The following is a 17,756-nucleotide window of genomic DNA, read 5'->3' on the forward strand; positions in this document are numbered from 1 at the left end:
CTGGTAGATATTTTAGATTATTACAAAGCTTTTTTTTTTTTACCTTTATTTTTATTGCATCATCACCATAAATTACAAGAAATATCATCTTGTTTATAAAATTGTTACAAATAATCCACATCATACAAATCTCAGTAATGAAGAAACACTAAAGCTTAAAAATCCATCATCTGGGAGATAAATAACCATACTCTCATAAATCAAACAGCAAGAATATAAGAACATACTCTGAATAGCAGCCAGTTTAACAACAGAAGATACTGACTCATGGGGCAAAGCTTTGTTAGACATGGGAAGGAAAGGTAGCTAGCTGTGAACTAAGCAGGGGATTTTGTATGCTCATTCTGCTCAAGATGCTAGAGTAAAAATGAAGATGACAAAAAAACTGTCCTGGATAAGAAGAGAGATCTTACAAGCAGTCATGCTTTATTGGCTGGTAGCTAAGATATATCCTTGCTGAGTGGACTGGAATAATTGAGCAGACTGGATGAGCTAATTGTTCTTTTTCTGTCACCTATTATGTTACTATGAGAATACACCTCACCGGGATTGATGACTCACCGTGGTGGTAGTGGTGGTGGCAGTGGTAGTGGTGCTACGGGTTCGGTTCTGCTGTTGGTGTTTTTGCATCTGCCGAGCCTCCTCTTGCTGGATCTCCAGCAGAGACTTGGTGGTACCTGCTGGCTTGGACACATTTCCCCAGCCTGAGAGTTTTTGTTGCTGTTGATGCTGCTGCTGCTGTTGGTGCAAGGCCTTCATCAACTCTCGTTGCTGTCGTCTCTGCTGTAGGAGATGCATCAATATACAAACTGCCTCTAATTCCAACTCTGTTTTCTGGCACCAATCATTCTATCGCATAAATACACCCATTATCCCACAGACTATTGCCATGTTACCTAAAGGCCCTTCTCACATCAGTCAGTTTGACTTCTACTGCTTTCAACAGATTAAAAAATATTAACAAGATGTACTTTCTCAATTATTTCAAACTGATGTATTTTAGGAATATTTAATACCAGATGCAAAATTTGAAAACAATTTCTGATGCTGAGGTGGATAATCATCTGAGATCCAGTGATCATCAGATGGAGTGGTTCAGTATCAGAGAACAAGAGATGAAAGTTCATTCAAAGGCGAGGGTCCTAGATTTCAGGAAAACTAACTTTCTTAAAAGGAGGGAGTACCTCAAGGAGGGAAAGTAGAAGGGCAGTGGGCAAAACTAAAAGGAGATATAAGGGAAATTAATCCTTTGTTAGTAAAGGAAAGAGGAAAAATAGGCTGCTATGGTTTTCTAAAGAAGTAGCTGAAAAGGTAAGGGGGAAATGGTTAGCATTCATAAATTACAAGAGACTGCAGAGAGGAAGACGGGCAACAATATCTGGAAAAATTAAGAGAAACTGGCAAAATAGTCAGGAATGCAAAAATTCAAATGGAAGAAAAAATAGCAACTATTATAAAACAAGCCATTAAGCCCATAACAAAGGGCTACATTAAATTTTTTTTTTTCGGTCCATTTTCGAACATAGCACCCTTCTATACTTTTTCTCCCTCACTCCCCCCTTCCCCTTGCTCACTCATCCCTTCCCTCCCCTCAGTCTTACTCACCCCTCTGTCTCCCACTGCCTCCCTCCCCTCACTCTCACCCGCCCCCCCCATTCTCCCTCCCCCTTCCCTCAGTCACTCCCCACCCTCTCTCAATCCCATCCCTCACTCTCATTCCCCTCCAAACCCCTCTCAGCTCATCCACAACCCTTCCCTCTCCCTCAGCCCTCCTCCACTCCCTCTTCTCCACACCTTCTTACCCTTCCCACTTACTCACTCATATCCCTTCTGTCTCCCACTCCCTCCCTCCACTTTTACCTTCCCCCTCATTCTCCCTCCCACTCCCTTCCCTCAGTCACTCCCCACCCTCTCTCAATCCCATCCCTCACTCTCATCTCCTCCCAGCTCATCCACAACCCCTTCCCTCTCCCTCAGCCTACCTCCACAACTGCTTACCCTTGCCACTTACTCACATCCCTGTTCCTTCCATCCCCCTCTCATCTTCCCTTTTCTTCCCCTCATCCACAACCCCTTCCCTCGGACAGCGCAGACGGGAGGTCTCCAGGGGTCCCTCCCTCACGCGCGCCTCGCCACCGCCGCTAGTGCTCCTCCCTGCCGCCTCTACTGCTCCTCCCAGCGGCATATAGTAACAGATCGCGTGCTCCTCGCCACCGCCGCTAGTGCTCCTCCCCGCGCCATGTTGTAAGAGGTCGCGCTTGGCTCTGACCTGCGTGCTCTCCCGCCCGCGCATGCGTGGTAGAGCTGCTCTCTACTGCGCATTTGCGGGCCGGTCAGAGCCCATTTATAAGGTAGGTGGGGGGGGGGGGGGGGGAAGAAGACAAGACTTTTTTTTTCTGTTTTAAGATATGTTAGTGATCGAAGGAATTGCAAAAGCGGCATTGTGCATGAAAGGGAAGAAATATATAGAGGCTGATAAGGAAATAGCAAATTATTTAAATAGTTCACTGTAGAAGGGCCCAAGAGCAAGACTACATAAAATGAACACAAGAATGAAAGCAAGGTAAACCTCCATCGATTTTCACAATAGTGTGTTCATTAGGAGCTAACTAAACAAAGTAGTTAAGGCAATGTGGCCAGATGGGATATTATCTGGGGTACTAAGGGAATATAGAGATGGTCCTGGCAGTTATGCTGGCTGACCTTTTCAATGCTTCTTTAGAGTTGGGAGTATTTCCGGAGGACTGGAGACAGGCAGTTGTGGTTCTTATTCAGAAAAGTGGAAGTAAGGCGGAGACTGTGAACTACAGACCAGTTAGTCTGACGTCTGTGGTGAGCAAACTAATGGAATCGCTGCTAATACAGAGGATAGGAAAACTGGTTCTTACCTGCCAATTTTCATTCCTAGAATATCACAGATCAGTTCAGACAAGTGGGTTTCGCATCCCTACCAGCAGATGGAGGCAGAGAATAAAAACTTTTCAGGCACTGCTACTTAACCAAGAGTGCCACCTGCAGTCCCTCAGTATTGGACTATACCCAAGCCAAGATGTCTATGCCCCAAAACACAAATGATTTCCATTTGGTGCAAGCAAAGAATCAACATTGGAGCGACCTACAAACCTGGAACCCCAACATCTCCAAAAAGGGCAATGAAAACTTCCAACCCTAACTATTTAACATATATACAATCTTTGCAAATACAGAATTATCAGCATCCAGAAGCAGGGAAGGTCTTTCGAAAAACAAAGGGGACGGGCCTCTGGACTGATCTGTGGTATTTCAGGAATGAAAATTAGCAGGCAAGGACTAAATTTCCTTTCCTGTTCATACTCTAGATCAGTCCAAACAGGTGGGATGTACCCAAGCCCTTCTACACTGGGTGGGAACCCGAAAGACCCGCTCACAACACACTTTCTCCGAACGTTGCGTCTTCTGTTGCCTGAACATGGGTAAAAGTGTACAGGGAAGACCATGTTGCGGAGTTAAATGCGGACTCGCCGCCCACGAGGCTGCCTGCACCCTAGTAGAATGCGTCCACAACCCCTCTGGAACCAAACGACCCTGACAGAGATAGGCCAAAAAAATAGTTCCTTCAAGTATTGCGCAATCGTGCTTTTAGAAGCTTTACATCCTTTCTTTGCTCCACTGAACAAAACAAAAAGATGATCCGACCTCTGAAAGTCATTGGTGACCTTAAGATATCGCAACAGAGCCTGACGAACATCCAACAAGTGAAGCTCCTTCGCATGCAACGTCAGTTGTAGGAAAGCCAGCAACTCCACCATCTGGTTGAGAAGAAACGAGGATATGACCTTTGGTAAAAAGAAGGAAACATAGAAACATAGAAATGACGGCAGAAAAGGACAAAACGGTCCATCCAGTCTGCCCAGCAAGCTTGTGGAAGCATCAAAAGTATCAGGCCTTATTGGTTAAGGGTAGTAACAGCTATATCAGAAGTTACCCTCCACTCCTACTTGTTTTCACAGACCTTAAAATTTAGTGTCCTTGTTGATTGTTGTCTGAGTCCGAGTCCCGCCTCCCCCCCCATTAAAACAAAGAATTATTGGAGCAGAGAGCATTATTGGCGTTGCATCAACAGCAAGAAGGCCTATTGTTAAGGGTAGCAACTGCCACACAGCAAGTTACCCCCATGCACTTCCCTCTTCATTTCCATCCTTTAGTCCCTAGGGTTCCACAGTGTTTATCCCATGCCTCTTTGAAATCTTTTACTGTTTTTCTCTTCAATACCTCTTCTGGAAGGGCATTCCAGGCATCCACCACCTCTCCGTGAAGAAATATTTCCTGACGTTGGTTCTGAGTCTTCCTCCCTAGAGTTTCATTTTGTGACCCCTAGTTCTGCTAATTTCTTTCCAATGGAGATGGTTTGTTGATTGTGCCTCATTAAAACCTTTTAGGTACCTGAAGGTCTGTATCATATCTCCCCTGCGCTTCCTCTCCTCCAGGGTATACGTATTTAAGTCCTTCAACCTCTCCTCATAAGTCATTTGAAGGCGACCCCCCGCCATTTTTGTCGCCCTACTCTGGATAGCCCCATCCTGTCTCTGTCCCTTTTGAGATACAGTCTCCAGAACTGAACACAATACTCCAGGTGAGGCCTCACCAAGGACTTGTACAAGGGCATTATCACCTCCTTTTTCTTACTGGTTATTTTTCTCTCTCTATGCAGCCCAGCATTCTTCTGGCTTTAGCTATCGCTTTGTCACATCGCTTCTCCTTCTTCAAATCACTAGATACTATCACCCCAAGGTCCATCTCTTGATCTGTGCACAGCAGGCCTTCACCCCCCCCCCCCCCCCCCCCGTCTCATACATCTCTTTTGTATTACCACACCTCAGATGCATGACTCTGCACTTCTTGGCATTGAATCCCAACTGCCACATCTTCAACCACCGTTCAAGCTTCCTTAAATCACGTCTCACTCTCTCTACTCCTTCTGGCATGTTCACTCTGTTGCAGATCTTAGTATCATCTGCAAATAGCCAAACTTTACTTCCTACCCCTTCTGCAATGTCGCTCACAACGATATTGAACAGAACCGGTCCCAACACTGATCCTTGCAGCACACCGCTTAACACGGCCCTCTCTTCAGAGCAGGTTCCATTTACCATCACACGCTACCTTCTATCAGTCAACCAGTTTGTAATCCACTCCAACACCTTTGCACTCACTCCCAAGCTTCTCATTTTATTCATAAGCCTTCTGTGCAGAACCGTATCAAAAGCTTTGCTGAAATCCAAGTAGATCACATCGAGCACTCGTCCTCGATCCAATTCTTTAGTCACTCAATTAAAAAAACATCAATCAGATTTGTCAGACAGGACCTTCCCCTGGTGAACCCATGCTGCCCTGTGATCTGAAATCAGTAGAAAAAGATCTCTGAATCACAAGGCCTGAAACTCTGAAATCTGCCCAACCAATCAAATCGCAGCCAAGAAAATGGTCTTCAAGTTGAGATCCTTCAAAGACTCCTTTCTCAGCGGTTCATAGGGAGATCCACAGGGCACCCAAAGAACAATAATAAGGTTCGGTGATGGACAGATCCTATGAACTGGAGGGCGCAAGTGCTTTGCCCCCTTAAGAAAATGCACAATGTCCGGATGAGATGCTAACGGCCTTCCCTGAAGCTTTCTTTGAAAACAGTCCAAGGCTGCAACCTGTACTCGGAGCAATTTAAAGGCCAATCCCTTTGCTAAGTCATCTTGCAAAAATGCCAGGATCTGAGAAACGTCCAATGCAAAGGCTCAAGTTCGTTCTCCAACCACCATGACTCAAACACTCTCCACACTCGGATATTCGCCAGAGAAGTGGATGTCCTCCTAGCCTGAAGCAAAGTGGCAATCACTGACTCCAAATACCCTTTTAAGCAAAAATGCTGCCTCTCAAAAGCCAAGCTGCTAGACAAAAGTGATCTGCCCGCTCCGAAAAAAAGGGCCCCTGATGCAGCAGCCCCTGCAGGTGACTTTATTGGATGGGACAGTCTATTGACAGCTGAACCAGATCCACAAACCACGGACAGTGCAGTCACTCCGGCGTCACGAGGATCACTCTTCTCCGATGTTTGATACAATTTAACACGCGACCTATGAGACGCCACAGGGGACATAAGTACAGTAGACGTCTTGCCAACCAAGGTTGAACCAGAGTGTTGATCCCTTCGGAGCCTAACTCCTTCCTGCGACTGAAAACCCTGTTCGCCTTGGCATTTCCTCGAGACACCATGAGATCCAACTGAAGATTGCTCCACCTGTCCCGGATGAGGGCAAAGGCCTCCGCTGACAACTCCCTTTCTCCCAGATTCAGCTGTTGCCTGCGGAGGTAATCTGCTTGCACATTGTTCACTCTGGCCACATGAAATGCTGCTAGCCCCGCTAGATGGTTTTCCGCCTAAACAACTCCTGGGCTTCCTGAGCCACCCTGACAATTAATGAACGCCACCATTATTGCACTGTCTGAGAATACTCGCACTGCATGCCCCTGAATCCACAGAAGGAAAGCAAGCAACGGCCTGACAACTGCCCTTGTTTCTAATCGGAATGGAGGAGATCTTGTATCCACAAGCAGCAGCCTAAGTATTTAACCGATTTGACTGCTTGCACTGCATCAGCTTCTCCTGTATGCAGAGGGAGCTGGTCCTAGTCCCAACAGGAGTCGGGCATCATTCACACTATTCTTTAGTTTGCTAGGGAGAGCCTCTTGGAATTTCTTTGGTCTTAACCACTCTAGCCAGGTCCCTGTTGCATTCAAGTGAGAGCTTGCACAGCAACATCTCTGCATGGTGATATATCTAAAATGCTTCATCCATCTACTCTGCATAAATCCCTTGGTTGCTTTCCATGTCCCTGGCCCCATTTAGTCAATTCATGTGTTTCAGGAGCATTGCTACAGGCATCCTTTTTTTTTTCTCCCTCAGCAGGTCAAGTTATAGCATACGTCCATCTGTTACATGGACTCAGCCTCCTCAGACAGTACAGCCATGTGGCCTTCAGTTAGCAAATGATTGTCAGAGTCCCTGTGCTTGGCAATATTAGAAAAAACATCATCCTGGTATGTAACAAATATTGTGGTTGGGCATTGGATACCCAGACCCCAATTAAACTATTTGCATCGTGGTGTGTTGGTACAATACTTAAGCTATCTTGTGTCTGAAAAGATCACTGCACTCCTCTTTTGTACCTTGGCCCTGGCCCCATTCAGAGTTATATTGGTATTCTGGTGGATGAGGATTGCAAAGTGCGGACTTTTCAGGTAATTCGCCAAAGTGGCAACTATCTAGATCCAGATACACATAGCATATCTACTATTCTATGTTGCGGCTCCTACAGTCCATTCTTACCATGACTCAAAATCTTGATCCAATTGCCAGATGCGCTTTATGATTTGGGCGCTACAGCCCTGGCTATAGACCGTCTCCAGATCCCATCTGTAGCTGTGGCATCCTAGCTTGAGAGGCTGCAGTACTATTTGGTGGTAAATCACCGCATTCCAATTCTCATTCATATTGGTGAATCCTGATTTACTGAGCCAACATGCTTGGTCTAGTATACTTGGGCAAATAGACTAGATTTAGAGGAATCTGGCAGAAGCACACAATAATAGCGGATGCACCTTCATCTTGCATGCTCTCCACCAGGCATGCAAATATCTCTGCACTTGCGTGACTTAATGTCTTCTATTGGCCCATCAATGCAACGCAGTGATATAGTTGATTCCACAACATATCCCAAGTGTGTCATCGGGCAAGGAAATGGTCAATTATTTGTGCATCCATTTTCTTCTTTACCCATTTGAACTGTGCAAGTATTATGGTGAAAGAGTTCAGTGCAGCTTGTCAGGTGGGTTGCAGATAGAAGTGCATCAAATAGCAATCTATTTTGCTCATCCTTTATTGAGTACACTGTATGACCTCCAGCGGTAGCTCTGACAACCTGTTCTTGCCATATTGTTAACTGCCTTTTCTATTTGCTAGGTTCATTTTATCTTATGGGGCAACTACCGGCTACTTCCATGCAGGATTTCTCTTTGTCTAGTGCCCCAACTTACAACAGCAACATCACCAGCTGGACTGGCTACCTTGTGGTTCTTGGCATCATTCTTTCAGTGATTTTGTTTCTGCGGGCAATCTACAGGTATGACTAGCTCTACTTTTCTGGTTTAGTCACATCAGCAGGTGGTCAGATGAGGTGGCCATCTGGTGAAAGTTGTGGACTACTAAAACACTGTGCTTTGCACATACGGGTTTGGATCCCATTCTCATCCCCACACTTTAGAATTGGGTGAAGCTTCTACGTGATGATGTAGATGCACCAGTTGCCACTATGTGTTCCATCTCTGTTTCTCATGCAGCTTTAATGTCTTCATGAAGCTATCACAGCTCTTACCCCATCATGCAAGCTGCTCATTCCTGTTTGGAAAGTCAGATAGAGTTCATTCATTCATGTACTTTAACATCACACCATGCTTTACGGCCAAATCATCATACTCAATGTGTTGCAAGCTGGCCATAATTCTGACAAGGACAACTAGGTCCAGTTGTATTGAGGCGGTTCCTCTGCAAGTGCTTTACTTTTAGAGCAGTGACATAGCTTAGTCTGCTCCAAGATGCCTTAGTGTACCTCTTGGATGGCATTCAACCCTAATTCATTGTAAATCAATTCATTTAGGAGTGCACATAATAATGCCTTCTGTCAGGGCATGCACTTATAATTGGCAAGGTCCACTTGATTCTTTCACAAGGTGTTGACCTATGCTAAGGAACAGTAGTTTACTGGCAGGACATTTACTCCTCAGGTGCATCCAAATGGTTTTCATTTTCCCCACTCTCCAGTTGCTTGTTCTGAGGTATAGGATTTGTCTCCCTGTCTCGTCTCCCTAGGGCTATCTTTTACATAATCAATTTGTATTCAGGATCTGTGGAAAATGGATTGTCCCGAGGTTAGGGTGGTACCTCTGTGAGTGCTCTAATTTTCTCAGTGGTGATATAGCTTGGTCTGCGTCTGAGATGACTTGAGGTTGCTCTGTTTTTCTTCAACCCTTCACTCTCTACAAATTAATTCATGTATGAGTGCATAGCACAAAGCCAGGGCATGCACTTGGCTAGTGCGTATATCATAGGCATCGTTGTTTCCAAAAGGACCGTGCAATGATGTTGGAGAGACAGCCATCTCTCACATCTGGGCATATTGTACTCAAGCATGTGTGCTTGCAAGGGTTGTTTATGGCATTCCCCTTCTACACATTTCTCTTGATATGGGCTTGTAGGAATAAACCCCCCAAGTTTACTAATGTACATGCACAAAAATGGATTCTCCAACTTCGATGGAGAGGTGAACTGTATTTCAGAGACACACAGAAGTGCTCAATTTCTAACTAATTGAAGTTGGAACTGAACTATCCGATTGTCAAGTAGGCGCTGTTTACATAGGCCGCTGATAACAGGAGTCCTGTCTTAGCAAACATAGCAGAGGGCACAAGCAAGTCTGTCTACATGTTGAGTACTTCAAAAAGGGGCTCAGAAAGACAATTTACAGGCCAAGTGTGTGTACGTAAAAACGGATCCAAACCTGTCAGCATGGGTCTGTTCTACCTGGATATGGGACCCTCCTATCACAAAAGGGCTTTTTCAGACAGAGCAGCTCTGTCACAAGAGTTGGTCAGCTCTCTGTCACATGGGGGGGGGGGGGGGGGAAAGGGTGTTAAGAAGTCTACATGAAGAAGGACCCAATCAGAATTAGACTGTCACTAAGTATGCTTTAATCCTCTAAATATGTATACACTGGCTTTTAAAATTCCTGGGGAAAAGGGTGGCGGCTCCCAAGATTCCACTTACCAGCAAGAAGATGTCGGAGACATGGCTCCCTGCCCCACTCTACAACTGCACTGACCGACCAGATCCAGTGCCCTGAAGTGCTATATGGAATAGTTTTTCAGCCCTGCTATTGTATCCAGAGTCCCACTTGCCAGGGTCTTCCCAAGGGAATAGGCCTCTGCCCTCCTTCAGAAGCGAGACCCACAACTGCTTTAGAGACAGAGGTCGAGTTCAGCAAAGACTGTCACTTCCCTCACAGTTCAGAAACCAGAGATCTTCAAAGTGGTGAGAAGGGGTTCAATTCCTAGCTTACTGTCCATGGGCCAGCAAGTTAGGAGCATTTTAAAGTATGAGCAAGTTGCAGCCAAGGTGATGTGTTATATGTCTTATTTATTCTTATTTGCTAAGTTAAATATCAGAAGTATATTCCATGCTAAGGATTTATTATGTGTTTCTTGTCTAACATAAGATGCTATCTTTTTCTAAATGCTAAGCTTGCAAAGTCTGACAAATAAAAGTCTAATTCTGTGGATGAAACATTGTCATTCCTGAACTATCTGGATTTTGTGTAGGTATAGGAGGTATTAGGGAGAACTGTCTGTAGCTCTGCTAACCCCGACAGGAGGGAGACACGAGGTGAACAGTAGCGACAGGTTTCCATACATCTAATATCGCATACAGGCTGCCTCTGGCTTCCCACCGAATGTTTATTGCTATGACAGCTGGGGTGACATGGGGACAGTACGTCTGGTTTACAGCACATCGTTTGACAGTATATATTTGTGTACTCTCCCTCAGAAGCAGCAAAAAACTCCTGTATAAGCCGAAGTCAGATGGCTAAATGCATTAGGTGTGTTTGGGTTCTTCTCTGTGGCAATGGCAGTTGCAATAAGCTCTACGGCGTACGCTGTAGCACTGCTCTACTCTTCTACCCATCTCTATGCGGCTTTCCATCTCCGCTTTGTGGAATAGGTATCTCAAAACGACAGTAGAGGGCATGGCATTTGCCTCTACTCAGTCCTATGGATGATTCCAAGTACAATTAATCTGAGCTCCGGACGCAATATCAGGGGCAGATGGGCAAAACAGAGATTAAAAAAAAAAAAAAAAGCCACATGGAATTGCGGCGGACATTTCATCACATCTCTGGCTTCCATTTTCTCAGCTGAGATAGACTCCTGAGGCTCTTGCAACCTTAAGGGGTGGTTGCTATACTACCCGTCGCTTTCCTGTCTGGCAGCTTTATGCAGGTAATGTGCATGATTGCTCATCTCAGAATCTGTGCATCTCTTAAAGGACTGCTTTTGGCGGCAGCTAGACATGGCCACAAGCTAGGCGGTGCAAATTAAGAGCATCCTTACAGCAGTAGAATTTGGGTTGTGGTGCCCAGAGCTAGGGTGCCATTCACCTTGTGGTACTGTTGCTAATTGTGGTCAAGCATGTATGTGGGTGCCATGAGGCATCATTGTGGACGGGGCTTGGATCCCCTACATTTTTATTGTGGTTCAACCAGTGAAGGCCTTTTCTGTGATGGGTAGCATTGGCACCTCTGGGATATGACCACAGATAGATTGGTGGGGTGACTATGGCAAGTTATTGCTACCATGCGGCTTGTGGCGGGCTTTGACCATGACCTGGGATGCACAGCGAGTGCAATGTTTAAACCTTGGCTGGGCAGAGACTACCAAGTAGCGTGATATTCCTGCTCTTACGTTGCGCATTGGTGGGTGAGAGCGAGACAAGGTGCCTGTTGAGTCTTCAGCTTTTATGGTTAGGCTTGGCCTGCTTACCACCCAAAACTGTGTTGGCACTGCTTAATGAGTGACTCCTACTCTTTGATGGATCAGGTCATCATTGCACCGCAGACAAGTAGTCTGTAATGAAGGTTCAAATTGCAGGCTAACCAGAGGGGCAAGACTTCGACCGCTCTGTGTCCCCAGTAGCATTTCATCACAGTAGCATGATACTATGAAGCATTTGAGAGTTGAAATTCAGAAGCAGGCAAGAGTGTGATCACCCCTGGAGATGTGAGAATATGTTTAGGAAGTGATGCAAGTAATTTAATTATGTGCAATTGACCTATGATGTGGACATACTTATCCATTAAAGGATCCTGTTTGTGAATAACTATATAGCAGAGTTACAATAGCAATAAGAAAATTGGGAGGGGGAGAGGACGTAGGTGGGCGGGTGGGAATAATTTAAGTAGGTGAGAGGAGGCTATTGCATCTTAAGACAGGTGTCTATAACAGACTGCTAGTAGTGAATGAATTTTAAAAAAGACCTTTAGCTTATATGTATTCTCATTCATCTCTTCTTTGGGGAGGGGTTTCCATAGCTAACTCATGAGATATGCAAATCTCTAATCACTCACTCATGATCAGGCAATAACACTTAAAACAACTAATATGCATTCTTAACACAATGTACATTTAAGTTTGAAATCTTGTATTTATAACTGAATTGATATTACTTAATCCAATTTTCAATATCTGCTCAACTATTTTAATTCTAGTTTCTGTTAACACTTGCAGGTGGACTATCTGATGTACAGAGGAATAAACTTTATCATGTTTGACTGCTTATTTAATACATCAGAGCTAAGTAAAAGAAAAGAGCATTTGTTCCTGTAGATTTAACCCACAACAATCCATGAACCTCAAATCTATTCCTAATGAGGAACATACCTCCTCCTGAAGCTGCTGCTCTCTCTCCTCCTCCAGTTTCTGTATTTCTGTCAGTGAGAGTGTGGCTTGGGATGTGCACCCTACTGAGCTGGTCTGTTGACCCCATGTTGACGACGAGGGAAGCTGATCAGAAAAGAGACAGATTAATCTAGAGAAGTGGAGGATTACTATCAGTTTCACCCCACTAAATGCAGAAAAGATCTTCTAATCCAAACATATGAACAGCAAAGCACCTGACGAGGGCAACTGAAGCAGAGGTGTAGAGCATGTGCGGCACACCTATAATTACAGCCTGGCCAGCTTGTGAGATACTTACTGTACTCACAATAAGAAAGTGCTGAGAGGAGAAAATACAGGTTGTGGTTAACTGCAGCTGAAGGGAAACTTGCCATGATTGGAGGACTGCCTGAAACATAACCTTTTGACAAACTATGGATATGAAGGATGTGATATAGACTGAATGGAGACATATGGCAATTGACCTACTTAAAATAAATTAAAGACAATGATGCAAGTGTGCATGTGAAGGAATGCGCTGCAAGCATAGTGCTAATCTGTATAAAAAGAACATAGCTTGCTTTGTTAGACAGAACACTCTGCATTAGTCCCTGATATCAGGTGACAGTTTTCCCAGGAAGAGAGCTATTTTCATATTCTCTGTTTTAATACTTAAATCGAAATTTTCTATATAAAAATTAAAGGAAGCTTCTTATATCATGCTAAACTCTGTGTTCTCCCTTCCTGTATTGGTAGTTACCCGGGGACAAGCATCCTCGAAGGTTTAGCCCCAATCTAGCCTTCTGTGGTAGAAACGGCAGATAAGGTGGGCTAAACAATTGGTGACCCCAACGTGATCACATGACAAGTGGTCAAGGCATGGTAACCCAATGGTCAGGCCTGTGCTTTTTCAGTTGTTACAGGTATAACCTGGACAAGCAAACGCAGTCGCCAGAGGGACACCCGTGAGTCGTGGAGATAAGCCAGTTGAAGGATTCCCGGAGGTGGGATCATTTAATATGTCTGTTTTGTAAGTACTTTACTCTTTTATTAGTTCTTATTAATTCTTTGTGTGTAGAATTTACATAAAATGTCAGGTACTCCTCTAGATGTAGTGTGTAAGGCAGGTTAAACAGAGGTTAGCCAGTAGATTATTCAGGGGAAGTTAAAGTGATTTATTATGGAAGAAAGATGGGAGTTAAACACTTGTGGGATGAAGCAGATGCCTGAGTAAAAGCTCCATGTTGTTGGCTGAACTTTGAAGATTAAGATTTGTTCTCGGGCCAGCTGTAGTGCAAGATCAACTGTTTGCTGCTGCTTTCATTCACCAGGTGATATGATCAGTGCTGTTGGGGAACATTAGCTAGCAAAGGAGTCGCTTTGCTGTCAAGCCTGGTGTTGCCTCTAGCTAAATTCAGCTGCTGAGGGAGAGAGACATGACTAAAGGTTCTGAAATAAAAAAATATTATTTTGGAGAACATTAGGAAAGTAATGGCTTGCTTGGAGGCAGCTATTTCAGCTCTCCCGAAAGGTATTGAAAATACTATTTCTTTGAATTTTAAAACTGCAGTTTAAGAGACAATAGCACAGAAATTTCTTATTTAAAAACCCCCAAAAATAAACATAACCCCAGAGGATTTGAATTAAAAATATACAATTCTGCAGGCTATGAACATAGCCCTTGTCCAAAATGTGTATTTAAAGCTAAAATTGCAAAATTTGAAAAATATGAAGGTAAAGAATTTGAGATTTATTAATTTACCAGTCTTAGGAAACGTATAGGTGATACCATTTTATTGAACTAATTAAATGCATGTGTGACCAAGCTTTAAAGAGCTATGCTTTCTTCATCAAGTCAGTGAAGAGACAACGCAGTTACACTGGGTTGAAAATTATACATTAACTAATCATGAGGATGTCTATATGCCAGGTCGCTGAAGCACAATATAGAGAATGGGCAGGGGAAAGGGATTTTACAAAGGTTACAAACAGTACAACATAGCTCTCAAAAGTCATTTAAAGATGTATTATTGGGCTAGCCCAATAAAATGCTATCACTTAAAACTTGTCTGTTGACCCTTATTTCTACCAGCAAACCACCACAATACTTTGGTCCAGTAGCAAAATGAATTTCTGCAAAAATCTTAAAATCTAGTAATAAGAAAGATTTAAATGGCAAGATGTAAGAGTTGAGAATAATGGCTCCCATAAAATATTGGAATCTATCAGGGATTCCTTACCTAATTTTTTTTCCTTGTGGCAGACTAGACCAGTCCAGAACGCATGGGTTAAGCCCCATTGGCAGCAAACGGAGAAGAATAATCTGATTCGCCGTCGTCACCTCTTAAAGAGCACTGATTCAAAGCAAACTACATTAAACTCATCCCCTACAAGCAGGGGAGATAAAATCTGGTCCTTTTTTAAATCCAACTAGGCCCTTGAACACCTACAGCTTGAAATGTCTGAAATCAAAGTAAAAAAAAACCCCAAAAAACCTTCAGTAAGATATTGGCTAAAAATGAGTGGGGGATCCTGGACTGGCCTGGTTGGATTCAAGGAAAGAAAATTAGCAGGTGAGAAATCTAGCTTCTCCTTTTATCGTCCTACTAGACTAGTCCAGAACACATGGGATGTACCCAAGCCACCCTCAAATAGAGAGGGAATCAGATGAGCCTGTTCTTGGGACCCCAGCCTCAAAAGATGCAAATTCCCCAGTTTTCACATCTAACCAGCAATGCTTGGAGAAAGTATGCAAGAAAGCCCATGAGGCTGCTGTTGCGTCCGTCGCTGCTCGACGCCCGCACTCCGCCCTCTCTACTTCTATGGCGACTCCCTCTGGGTCTGATGGACGGCTATAGCCGCAGCGTCTCCATGCCGTCTCCCTCCGGCGTCCCTGGACCGGCTCGACGCTGCGGATCCGCCATGTTGCCTGATGACGTAGGGCGCGCGCGCTCTGACGAATGTACCAGCAAGGGCGTGAACCTCAGGGGCATCCCCCTGAACTGACATCATCCGCTTCCAATATAAAAGGTCTCAGTATTCGCCAACTAATTGAGTTGGCAAGGACTATGACAAAGATTCGGACTCGCTACGAATTCATCCAAGCTACTCTGCCTCCTCGGACTTACCAGGGGTACCCGCTCCTCGGGGGCCTTGCTCTCTTTTCTTAATTTCAGATTGCAGATAGGAACTGGTACTCGCTCCTCGAGGGCCCACGTTCCTGAATACTCTGAAAATTCTCTACTGCCTGGAAGCTATCACAGATACAGACATTTGTGAGTTACCATCGCTCTCTCAGAGCTTTTCCTGGAACCAGGTACTTGCTCCTCGAGGGCCTAACCCTTTCCAGGTACTGAGCCTCTTTATGACCTTATGTGAGATTGGTTATCTAGTTCTGCTCACTATCTATAGTCTCTACAGCTCAGCCACCCTGGGATCGCTGTTCCAGTACCTGAGGGATGTCAGCCCTGCCGGGCATATCAGCTCACTACTGCCACCTCTGGTGGTTCTACTAACCTGTCTAATAAAAGATCTATCTGTGTCTGTCTCCATAACCCAGCCTAGCCGGTGGTCCCTCTCAGGATATCCTCCTGGGGGCGCTGTCATCTGCCATCGGCCCAAGGATTCACCTATCTACCTTCCTCTACAGCTGAGTGCTCTCTCCAAGCACTCCGCTGGTACAGATTGCTACTCCTTCCATCAGGGATCTTCAGCAACAGTTCATAACAGATTGTTATCTACTCCCTTTATAGGAACTGAGCATATCAGATTGCCAACTCCTTCTTCCACAGGAGTAGATTCACACAAGATTGCTAACTCCGCAGTCTATACCCTAACAAGATTGCCAACTCCTCCCTCTCCTGGAGAAGAGCATTACAGATTGCTAACTCCTCCCACCAAGGGAGCTGATTCATAACAGATTGCTAACTCCTCCCTCTCCTGGAGGAGATTCCTAACAGCTGCCCTGCAAATTTCAGGAGTCACAGAGCATCGCTCCAGCCATGAAGTTGCCTGACTTCTTGTGGAGTGAGCTCAAGAATTTCATGAACAAGCTGAACCAATAACCTCCTTAATCGATTTGGCAATAGTCATCGTAGAGGTTGCCTCACCTCTTCTTCACTACCAAACAGAACAAATGATCCAATTTTCTAAAGGAAGTTGTCATTTTCAAGTACCCGAGTAAGATCCTTTTCACATTTTTCTTGTGGAAACTTTATACCATGTCCAACTAAGCATCAGATAAATATTGTACTTGAATATTTCTTTGCTTTACTCTAACCATGGTGCATACTCTCAGAACTGATTTTTTAAGAAAATGATGCTTACGTTTCTCTGCTCTTTTCTTTCCTTTACAGGCTTTCCACATTCAGCATCCCTGGAGGCAAGTTGCTTTTCTTTTTCTCTGGCTAGAACTAATGTGTGCGTGTCCTTGTTATGTAGGTGTGCACCCTTATCAGCTTTCGGTAGACACTCAAGTGCCATGGTCTCTATAGCAGCAGGCACCTTTCTGGGTAAGGGATCTGCTGGAAGAGGGTGCCGGTCCCTCCTTCTAGGTGTAAAAAAAAAAGATCAATAATAACGACTAACTGCCTGGCACCGAGGATCTTCACTCAAGCTAGCTGTCACTAGTTGGGTGTCTGTCGGCAATTGAACTGGTTTGCTAAGAAGGTAAAAAGGTAAAAAATAAGCAAAAATTCCCTGTCTTAAATTTTTTTAACGAGGAGCAGCACATATTTACGTTCTCAAATCTCTACCCTTCCCTCTAATAAGGATAGAAACATAGAAATGATGGCAGAAGAAGACCAAACGGCCCATCCAGTCTGCCCAGCAAGCTTTCACACTTATGTTTTCCCATACTTATCTGTTACTCTTGGCCCTTATTATTAACATTTTGGTTCTAGTTACCTTCCACCCCCGCCACTGATGTAGAGAGCAGTGCTGGAGCTGCATATAAGTGATGTATCAGGCTTAATTGATTCGGGGTAGTAACCTCTGTAACAAGCAAGCTACACCCACGCTTATTTGTTTACTCTTGGACACTGTGGCAGCTGACCACGCCCACAGGGGGAAGTCCTGTGAGGGGCCACAGGTCAGGCTCAGCTCTGGACACACAAACAAATAGTTCTTTAGTTCTGCTATAAAGGCACACTGTATGCCCCGCCAGCCAAAACATCACTAAGGAAGCGCGCACTATCTACAGCAGGCCCTCATCAATGGAATGCGCTCCCCCCTGATCTACGACT

At 44.6% G+C, this 17,756-nt stretch overlaps 1 protein-coding gene across 8 annotated transcripts in view; it reads right to left on the reverse strand.

Moving 5' to 3' along the window:
• Nucleotides 1-17,756, reverse strand: part of GIGYF2 (GRB10 interacting GYF protein 2) — a 444,297-nt gene that overhangs the window by 76,800 nt on the left and 349,741 nt on the right. For 7 of the 8 annotated variants that reach the window (XR_003858724.1, XR_003858723.1, XM_029616693.1 and 4 more), the window contains 2 exons: nt 12,517-12,639; nt 562-783 (listed from right to left, as the gene is read on the reverse strand). Coding sequence is in view for 6 of the 8 variants with exons in the window: in XM_029616693.1 (XP_029472553.1) it covers nt 562-783; nt 12,517-12,639 (345 nt within the window). In the remaining 2 variants the exon portion in view is untranslated. The remainder of the gene's footprint in view (nt 1-561; nt 784-12,516; nt 12,640-17,756) is intronic. The other variant, XM_029616694.1, reaches the window with a different exon arrangement.

This window comes from Rhinatrema bivittatum, chromosome 9 (genome assembly GCF_901001135.1).
Source record: "Rhinatrema bivittatum chromosome 9, aRhiBiv1.1, whole genome shotgun sequence".
In the NCBI taxonomy this organism is placed as follows: Eukaryota; Metazoa; Chordata; class Amphibia; order Gymnophiona; family Rhinatrematidae; genus Rhinatrema; species Rhinatrema bivittatum.